We start from the raw sequence: 10289 nt of genomic DNA on the forward strand, positions 1-10289 counted from the left end.
GAATTAAAATTTCGTTACTTTTCTTAATTGTAATATGATTATATTATAATTTTATATTATAATAATATATTATAAAATAAATATTATAATATAATTTAATTAATTACATTTAAAAAAAACGTGCTTTCACTTTGTTCATAGTAAACGCCACCATAATTCTATCCAAAAAAATGAATGCGTGCAGTTTACCCTGCGAACAGTCAGAGTGTGTGATCATTTATGTGACATGTCTGTTTCTGTGTTTTGTTCTTTGAGAAAACTGAAACATGGTTAGTTTCCCAAGGTGTTTCCTTTTTCTCCAATTTTGGCTTTTTCTTCCTGAGTTTGGTTGAGGTTTGTACCCTTTCCTTTTTTTTCTGAAGATATAATTAAAAAATGATAGTGGTGACCACACATTTTATTGTGTTCTTCTTTTGTGGGGTGTTTCGAGTAAAATGCTTTAGTAGGATTCTTATCTTGGGTCCTTTTGTTTTCTAGTATTCTTTTTGTGGCATCTGTCTTTTTGCATGTTATCTCTTGTATGTATCTTCAAAGGCTCTTGAATGCAAGGTTTCTCTGTATCATTTTCCTGTTACTGCAAAATATCCTACCATTTTTAAACTTCAATTTGAGGTTATCACTTTCTTCTTCTTCTTCTTCTTTTTGACTGTTTTTTCTGGGGTTTATCTCTTTTACTGTTCTGCAATCCTCTGTTGTTGAATTTCACCTTGTAAGACCTTTGTATGGTTTTTCCAGGTTATTATGGCCTTGGATTATTTATTTTCTTCCTTCTGGTGTCAATTCTGATGAAAAATTTTCAATTTATGTTGCAGCTGTAACGAAAAGATAGGAGTGGACCACCAGGCTAAGGAGTTATTAAAGGTGAAGTGAATGGTTGAGAATTTGAGAGTGACAATTAAGTGAATGTGTTTTTTTTTTCTTTGCTTTGATTGGTTGGACGTGAACCAACTTCCAGGCATCATCTGTTTCCAGATGAAATATCAACGAAGTTAAAACTATCATATGTTTTCATGTGATTATAGTTGAATGTTGGTTGGCATGCCATGACATTCTAGACAAAAGAAAGCAGTTAATGAAGGGTTTTCTTTCTTCCTGGAAGTTGTGATACGCTTTGAAAAAAAGGGAAAAAGGTAAGTAAGGGAAGAACATGGAGCCAACAAACCAGAAGTTTTTGGAGAGAGTGGTTTCCCAAAGAGCTTTGCAAATGGGCAGTTCATTTCCATGCCAAATTTGTGTGGTGGGTTTCCTCTGTGGAGTTTGTCTGACGTCTTTGTTCCTGGCTGCTCTTACTTCACTTGGTACTTATGGGTTTGGTGGGATTTCATTTTCATCCATATCAATGGGAATTTCTCCATTGAATTCAAGTTCAGAGATAATCAGTAAGTTAAATTTCCTCTCTGTTATATTTCTTCATATGTTAGTTCCAACATAGACTGTATCTTTAAAATTTATCTGCTATGTGCATTTTTTCCCTCATCTTCTGGTTAGATTAGACCAAAATATTTAAGGAAAATTCTTATGAAAGAGATGGAGCTATCTATACTCACAGTATTAATGGGATTTTTTTGGTAAATAATGGAGAAGATACTTGGCTGGAAGTTTGAAGATTCAGTTAATAGGTGCAGAATTGAGTTTTTATTATTTCCTGATAATGAAATAACGTTTCATCAAATACGGAAATTCCTGGTGAATTTCAGTCAAAATTTGACAGATTAATGCAGGGAATGATGAAGATGATCTTAGGGTGTACTTGAAGCAACCAAAAGTTGGAATGACTTGTTGCACACATTTGTTGTTTACTTCTTTAGTTGATGATTTTGGACTTAAGTCTCTAGATAATCATAATTAGTAGATTAATGTGGTTCACTTAAAATACTTTAGCTAGAAGTCAGCATCCCAACTTTGGGACTTGTGAATGTTCAGTGGCAAGCAAGCAATGTTGGGAGTTTCAAGATATTTGTTCATGGATCTTGCTTTCATCCCTTTTTCTTTCATTCTTTTTTCCAAGCCACTAGTGAAAAGGAACAGCCAGCACCACTAAGAATTTCGGTGGTCCTTAAAATCCGTCATCCTTGAATCAGTGACAATCATGGACTTGCAATAGATTTGCGTTTGAGAATTTCTTGATTGTGAATTTGTTTTAACATCAATGCATTTTCCTCTATTGAATTGTAGATGTTGGTACTAGTATAGACTGCAAATTTAAACTAAAAGAAACAGAGAAATGGGTGGTTTCCCAGCAAAGGAAAACAGAGAGTGATGATGAGAGAGTTTCTTTACTGACTGAAGCTTGGGGTGCTTTACTAACTGATAAGGCGGATGAAGAAAGCGAGTTCTTGCAAAGGTTTGGACTCAGTAAATCCAGTATACCAAATGCCCCTCATTTAGATAACTGCAAATTAAGTGCTCGGGTGAAGAAGCGTCTTGACACACGTGCTGGAGCTGAGAGATTTCCTCCATGGACAACTTGGAAGGGTTCATTAGACATGTTTCCAGCAACTGCAGCTAATGAGCAAATTAGGCACTTCAGGCATCAAGCCATATCTGAAGGTGCTTATCCTCCATGGGTATGTTCCTAAGCTACATAATCCCTGGACACATGCAAGACATAATCATACAACTTGAAATTATGGTGCATATTTGCATTTAATTTAAAATTTTGTAATTTAGGCATACGAAGAGACTTTACGAATAGAGTCAACTCATGATTAATTGTTGGAACTAACTGTAGGAACCCTCCAACAAATACTTTGTTTCATTATACTCAGCCACCAAATGTTGGAATTATTGTCCATTTCTTCTTTCCATTTTGTAGCTAGGATCGAGCCTTTTATGCGGCTGCCTAGATACCAAGTATAACCAGTGAGATTAAGTTTCTGTCTACGTTGTGATGATTCTACCTTGTTCCCTCTGCCACATTTTAGTTAACCTGTCTGTATGATAAAGACTATTCAGAGCATGATGCTAATGTCAATTCATGTTCAATGCTATATGAATACTGTCATGTTCTTTCCTGGAATTAAGAAACCATTCGTTCTTCTATAAAATGATATATGCTTTGCTTCTTAAACATTTTAAAATTTGGGACCTTTCTCAGATTGTGGGATCAGATGAAGAAAACTATCCTCTTACCAGGAAAGTGCAGCGTGACATTTGGATCCATCAGCATCCAGTAAACTGCCGTGATCCTACTGTAAAATTTCTTGTGGCTGACTGGGAAACATTACCTGGCTTTGGCATTGGGGCGCAGTTTGCTGGCATGTGTGGGCTTCTTGCTATCGCAATCAATGAGAAAAGGGTGCTTGTTACCAACTACTACAATCGTGCTGACCACGATGGTTGTAAAGGTATGAACCGTATGAACTTATTGCTTGCTACATGACATTTTGTGGGAATTAATCGTATGAGAACTGGAAGAATGACCTTGCTATTTGTATTGTCATGATGTTTGTACTTTAGGATCATCACGCTCTAGTTGGTCTTGCTACTTCTTCCCAGAGACATCCCAGGAATGCCGAGACCGTGCATTTGAGCTTATGCAAACCAAAGAGGCCTGGGAAAAGGGAATTATAAAAGGAAAAGAAAATTACAATTCGAAGGAAATATGGACAGGGAGGATTCCAAGGTAAGCATTTGCAATTTGCATGTACGAATTTTGTATTTGACTTGCACTTGGAAATCATATCTTAAGTCAGTGAATGCACTATTTGATACAGGGTATGGGGTGATCCTTGGAGTTATTTGCAGCCTACAACAGAGATAAATGGGACTTTAATTGCTTTTCACCGTAAAATGGATCGAAGGTGGTGGAGAGCACAGGTACAACTCAAGATTTTTTACATATATGGCTGCCATCTGTTTTCCTTTCCAACATTTAAGTCTTTGAAGTATTGATTTGGAGCATGTATGCATACATAGACACGCCTTGTTTCATATGAGAATGCCATGCTGTAACGATGGACTCATCAGAATACCATTCATCATTGACAGGCTGTTCGCTACCTAATGAGATTTCAAACAGAGTACACCTGTGGCTTATTGAACATTGCTCGCCATGCTGCATTTGGGAAGGAAGCTGCAAAAATGGTTCTTGCAACTATTGACAGAGAGTGGCCAAAGGTTTGTTCATCTTAGCCAGAATCTTCCAGTCTCCAGGTTGATAGTCTCTCCGTTGGTGCTTGCTTGTCTAATGGACATGAGGGTACTTACTTGACAAATAGAATGAACAGGAGAGATGAGCTGATGTTCATCCATACTCATATGTGATGGAAGCTAACTAGAAAGAACTAGTATCATGCATGCTAAACTCATTATTGTTTAAATTTCACTTGAGACTATTGCTAATTAGAGCTCTCATCGCAGGTGATTACGAACAAGCCAAAGACAGATATTGAAGAATTTGTGTGGTCAAATCACAAACCTTGGGTCCCCAGGCCATTGCTAAGTTTGCATGTAAGAATGGGAGATAAGGCATGTGAAATGAAAGTGGTTGAATTTGAAGGATACATGGAACTTGCTGACCATATCCGAAAGCGATTTCCACATCTCAACAACATTTGGCTCTCCACAGAAATGCAGGTTAGCATTCGGAAATTGAAAAATAAATAAGAACAAGAATGAATGAATGTGTTGCTGTTATGCATGTATCTAATATCACGAATGATCTAAACTTAATCTCAGGAAGTGATCGATAAAACAAAATCATACCCTCATTGGAACTTCTACTACACAAACGTGACACGCCAAGTGAGAAACATAGCAATGGCTACATATGAGGCAAGTCTTGGAAGGAAAACCAGCACAAACTATCCTCTGGTTAATTTCTTGATGGCAGCGGAATCAGACTTTTTTATTGGAGCATTGGGATCCACATGGTGCTTTCTCATAGATGGCATGAGGAACACTGGAGGAAAAGTAATGGCCGGATATTTAAGCGTCAATAAGGATAGGTTCTGGTAGGGAAATCTGAGAACCAGAGATTAGATAGGCATGTAGATCAGATCCATCTACAGCAATTATTTTTGTTTGTACATACCCATATGTATATACATATTACCAATGCAATATGTAGATATAGTGGCTATCATTTCCGGTAAAATTTTGGTACTAAGTTCCATGCATTGGGTCTTCTTGGGAAGAAGTATTTACTTCTACTCCCCCAAGGTTAAATTTTTAGTGAAGCCTTTGAGAACAAAGAGGTCAAAAACGACTTCCACCAAAACCAGGAAAATGATAGGTTGAAAATTTGACCCAGCTTTAAACGAAAGTTCCCATGGCTGTTGCCTAGACGACAGATGGGGGAAAAAGAGCAAGAAAAATGAAGGATTCAACAGCTACAATGACTTAGAATGACAGGAAAAGGAATACCAATCACAAAAAATGAAAATTGGATGACCATGGGCTTAGATACAAAGATTGATGTCCAAGAAAAATTAGAATTGAAACAAACTATTAAAGAAACGAGGAGATTTTGTCCCTCTCCAATTTCACATCACATAACAATACAACAACAGAAGAAGACAAGGCTCTTCTTAATCAAAGTGATCCCCTATCATTCTGCAAATCAACTGCCCCATAATGCAAAGTGGGAATTAGAAAAATGTCAGATGGGTACAGGGAGGAGCCTTACCTCCTCTTTCTCTTCCAGGTGCCACTGAAGGGGGTAAAGTAATTATTCTTCCACCTCTTCATTCACCTGACGGGCTCCATCCCCACCTTTGGCTGCTGCCTGCCTTTTGTGCTTCTTGCTTTTGGCTTTCTTGGCTTTCATGCGACGTTTTTTCTCATTGGCATCAACCCAGGTATAATCGGATGGTATGTGGAAAGGATCAACCTCATCCTTATACCGGTGACTATCGCTATCACTTGACTGGCCACCACGACTCCCCCTCATCCATGAAATCCATGATGTTGAACCCTCTGATTCCTTTGACTTGGCATCCTGAAAATGAGCTGGACTGGAAAGAGGTGTCGAGAACTCCTCCATGGGCTGAAGCTCTTCAAATTTCGTAAAAGTGACAAGAACTCGAATTGTTGGGACAATAGGGATGGCAACCTGGAAAGGGGAGAATGAGACATCAACGTGCATTCATTGAAAGCTCATCGAATTTCATAAAAGTGATGACTCAAATATATAAAAATTCTTACATTACTAATGGTATTGTTTTGGTCATTAGCACCACTTTCTATGTTCTTGCATAACAATTTCCACAGATTACCAATTAAAATGAAGATCTTGTACATTAGGGCCATTTTCAAAAGTCACTCATGATTGAAGAGTGTTAAAGAAAACAGACAATAGAAACTGTCAATAACAAATTGGGAAGTATTTTGCCTCAGTATAATGCACAAAGCAATAGGCTAAACTAAAAATGCAAATGTAGACATGTAAATAGTACCCAAAACCCCACACTTGTCATGTCTGATGATATACATATTTTACTGTAGAGGTTCTGCACAGATTCCAGAAATCTTGCAAACCTAAATATAAATGTAAAAAGTGGCTTCTCCTTCAGACCGTGACAGTTCCAACATAACTTTAACGTCCAAACCTTAAAAAATATCCTCCTCCACAATCAAGGATACTTTTATAGTTTCAAGAATCCAGTCATTTTGAAACATTAAATGCCAAGACACTCTCTTAAAACCTATATTACACACAAGCTTCACCTAAAGACTTGAGCTTGGGTCCACAAGCATCAGCACTAATCCATTATGATAGTTGAGGGAATATTGTAGATCCAACAGAAAGAAAGATGTTACACAGCATATTCCCCTCACAAATATTTATTCATTTTAATTTCTCCACCACCCATGCACAAAAACTACCTCAGCATTCTATCATCAGACACAAACGCCAATAACATGGATTCAGATTACAAGATTAGTATGAGCAATGGGCAAACAACTCCGAAAACTTTCAACTGGAAACAATATATTAAACCATTAGTAATATAAGAATGAGATCTGGTACGTACATATCTCAAGTTTTTCATTACCATTACTTAAGTATTATTCTCAAATAACAATGAGCTCACATCTACTGTACCTCAACTCACAAGTTATCACATAACAGCCCCCCACTTCTGCACTTTTCCAATTTACTAGCCAATCTTCATTAACCGATGTGATTGGATATTAAAACACCATAGCACCAAGGATACCACTAATAGACTCATTTCTTATGTTTTATAGCATTCAATATGAAGTAAGTGAGGTTATTAGTTCGCAGGAGACAAGCAAATAAAACTATGGCCGGCAAACTGTTCTTCATTTTGAGTATTTGCTCTAACCTAGGTCCTAAGATAATTTTTCTTGCCTACAGATATAGATTCTTATCTATATATATATATATATATAGACATCGTGACTACCTCTTTTAGTCAACTGTAAAACCTCAATTCCACTTCAGTGATTCTTATCAACACTTCTTCCCTTCCAACCACCAAAATAAATAAATAAATAAATAAAATAACCAAAATTGCATTGACATTAAAAATAAAGCGTGATTTATGCATACAATTTAAAACTAAACTGGATTTTTATCATAAGATTAGATAATTTTTCGAGCATATATCCTAAAATTACCTTGACAGGAAATGTGCCCAAAGGCAGTTTAGTTGTCAAAAGCTCCCTTAGTCTCCTTATAGCCTTGACCTTGTTGGCTAATATGTCAAGTAAAGGCATGAGTTCCTCCGTCTTTAAAGGAAAATCCGGTGTTAACCACAAAACAGGTCTCAAACCCTTTTTGTACTCACTCTCATGTTTAGCATCAGTAATGCCCCCTTTCTTCTTCTTCTTCTTGCTGCCTTTATCTTTACCCTTCTTCCCATCCACTGTATCTTCCTTTGTAAATTCAGAAGATGATTTCTGACTATCAACTTGTTTCTGATTGCTACCTTCAGGGGCCAACTTTGAGAACTTCTTTAAAATCTTTGAATCCTCAGGATCATCACTATTCTTTGAGACTTTTTTATTCCAGCCAAACCAGCTCTTCTTCTCCTTAGCAACACCATTTGATTCACAATTTTCATAGCAACCTCCTGAACCATTTTCTTGGCAGTCAAGGACTCCATGCTCATCATCATCACCAAAGCCATCTGAATTTCCCATACGAAGCGCTGAATCCAACTGCATCCTTTCCTCAGCTGTCAACACATCATCATACTCATCATTCTCACCACCATTTGCCAACCTTTCTTCATCATCCACAGAAAAAAGTTCTTCATCAGTCATTGCACCAGGAACCCTCCTTGACTTCACACTGACTGTCACATGAAGCATATCATAAACTTTAGCCTTCCAGTTTCCAACCATCTCACTTCTCTCTTGGCGCCTCCAATTCAAATGGGGAACAAGCTCAGCCTGAGTGACATCAATGCCAGGCCTATACATATTAGTTTGAGACATCAATGCTACTTCATGAGCAACCTCTGATTCTGTTGGTTGTGCACCAGCCCCCTCCAGAGCATTTGTAACTTCTTTCTCCTTATGGGCAAGAACAATCAAAGAGCCTGGAGGAAGAGAAAGATTACCATCCTCAGAAGTGTAGCCCTCCCCTAAAAAGAGAAATGTTTGGTCTGATCTTTGAATGCGAAACCCATCAAATCCAGCAAGTGTCATATCAGCACGGAGATTTGAGCCTCGCTTCCAAATACGGTAAGTATCTGATGGTGCAATGCGACCAATAAATGGAATGACTGAACTTTCAAAATGAAAAGTTATCTCCATGTAAAAATCACGGATACGAGCCGCTGAGGCAACAATCCTGGGAAGTCTACGACACCATTTTGCCCAGGCAAGTGGCTGGTAGTGTCGTGCAATAATCATAGCAATCGCCTCTTCCCTTGAGCATACCGCTTCTTGCAAAGCACTCCATCCATGCTCATTCTGAAGACTCCAATCTGCTCCAGCTCCCATCAAAATCTCTGCTGAGATTGGATCTCGCAACCGGACTGCTAAATGCAATGGAGTCTCCCTACCTGGGACATCACGACGATCTATGACAGTTGAGACAGCATCGGCCTGGAGCTCACTCTCAAGAGATTCAGCTTCAGTATTAACCTCACCAGCCTTGGCAAGCCGAGGGAGTGTCGAGATAATGCGCCTAAGCCCAGCATAGTCACGACGGGCAACAGCTAAATGGGCAGGACTGTGGGAATACTTGGAAAGATCCTCCATTACACTTAACTCACACTTTAGATTTTTATCCCTAGGCTATGATTTCCTCCATCTCCAATACCCCTAACACTAAAACATAAAAATTAACAAACACCCACTTACACCTTTGTCTCAAATTCTCCAAAACAACAACCTTGAGATAAAATATTCTAATTTTTCAAAGGTTCCACAACTGACAAGATTAGGGCTTTTAGTAAACTCACTCTTCCAAAATGAAATTGAAGTTACAAAAAACCTCGGCAATGCTGTAACTTCTTCACCATTGTTCAAATGCCTTCCACTTTTTCATCCTCAGTTCCATTTACAACGAAGTTAAAGCTTCCACAGAGGTCAAATCTGCAATGTAAGCCCCCAAAAAACGTCGAAACAAAACTATGAGCTCAAATAAATAAATTTTCCATATTACCATAAAAAAATTTGCTCGCTCTTTTAACACGAATACATAAATTATTAAACTTCCTTGTTAAAAAATCCAGACACCTACATTTTCGCTATCGTAAACTAAATTAAATTTCACATATTTTTTAAAAAAACAACACCAAAAATTGTCATTCATTCTCCTTTCCTCTTCATTTATTTTCCTTCATTTCCTAAGCAACCAAACAAAAAAAAAAGAAAATAATAATAATAAAAAAAAAAGACAAACCTGAGGAAGCAGAAGCAACATCTAATTAAAGATCCGAAACCCGACCCGATCGATTAGGTTTTTCTTTCCCTTTCAATTCGGCTTTAGAATAGATTGTAACTTTAAAGAGAGAGAGAGAGATGGAGAGAGAGAGAGGGGTTAAATCGGACGGTTAACGTCAATTTCAAGATACAGGATCCGACTGGTCACAATCTTAATCTTTGAAACAGTGCTCCCCTACACAACCCGAGTCGACTCAATCCTCCACCCAACTCGTTGCTTGACTCAGATCTCTTGCTCTCTCTCTCTCTCTCACTGAAAAATCTTTTTTTTTTTGCTATTGAAGTTTCTCTCTCTACAAATGTATCTATTTTGATTTTCTATCCACCCATTTCTTTTTCCCTCTGCATATTTCCAGGTCGCGTCTCTTCACTTTTTCGCTACTCTCTCTCTTTTCCTCTTGCGGTTCTGAAACGCTAAATGC

At 37.8% G+C, this 10289-nt stretch overlaps 2 protein-coding genes across 7 annotated transcripts; one reads left to right on the forward strand and one right to left on the reverse strand.

Moving 5' to 3' along the window:
- Positions 1-235: 235 nt before the first annotated feature.
- Positions 236-5098, forward strand: LOC18600062 (uncharacterized). Of its 5 annotated transcripts, none has more exons than XM_088806076.1 (10): positions 478-612; positions 813-861; positions 1023-1379; positions 2176-2567; positions 3098-3347; positions 3460-3625; positions 3717-3819; positions 3991-4119; positions 4363-4578; positions 4681-5098. In XM_088806076.1, the coding sequence occupies exons 3-10, from the start codon at positions 1148-1150 to the stop codon at positions 4957-4959; spliced, it is 1767 nt and encodes a 588-aa protein (XP_088662202.1). In that variant the 5' UTR covers positions 478-612; positions 813-861; positions 1023-1147; the 3' UTR covers positions 4960-5098. The 5 variants fall into 5 exon arrangements, with proteins under 5 accessions (XP_017976985.2, XP_088662202.1, XP_007030384.3 ...); XM_088806077.1 differs by having other exon boundaries at positions 586-709; XM_018121496.2 differs by lacking the exon at positions 478-612 and adding an exon at positions 236-333 and having other exon boundaries at positions 813-1379.
- A 266-nt stretch (positions 5099-5364) lies between these two features.
- LOC18600063 (Ankyrin repeat family protein) lies at positions 5365-10289 on the reverse strand. 2 transcript variants are annotated; one of them, XM_007030325.3, is made up of 4 exons: positions 9827-10289; positions 9384-9516; positions 7588-9249; positions 5365-6055 (listed from the first exon to the last, which is right to left on the reverse strand). In XM_007030325.3, the coding sequence occupies exons 3-4, from the start codon at positions 9178-9180 to the stop codon at positions 5672-5674; spliced, it is 1977 nt and encodes a 658-aa protein (XP_007030387.3). In that variant the 5' UTR covers positions 9181-9249; positions 9384-9516; positions 9827-10289; the 3' UTR covers positions 5365-5671. The 2 variants fall into 2 exon arrangements, with proteins under 2 accessions (XP_007030387.3, XP_007030388.3); XM_007030326.3 differs by having other exon boundaries at positions 7588-9516.

Source organism: Theobroma cacao, chromosome 5, assembly GCF_053813885.1.
Source record: "Theobroma cacao isolate CCN51 chromosome 5, ASM5381388v1, whole genome shotgun sequence".
Lineage (NCBI taxonomy): Eukaryota > Viridiplantae > Streptophyta > Magnoliopsida > Malvales > Malvaceae > Theobroma > Theobroma cacao.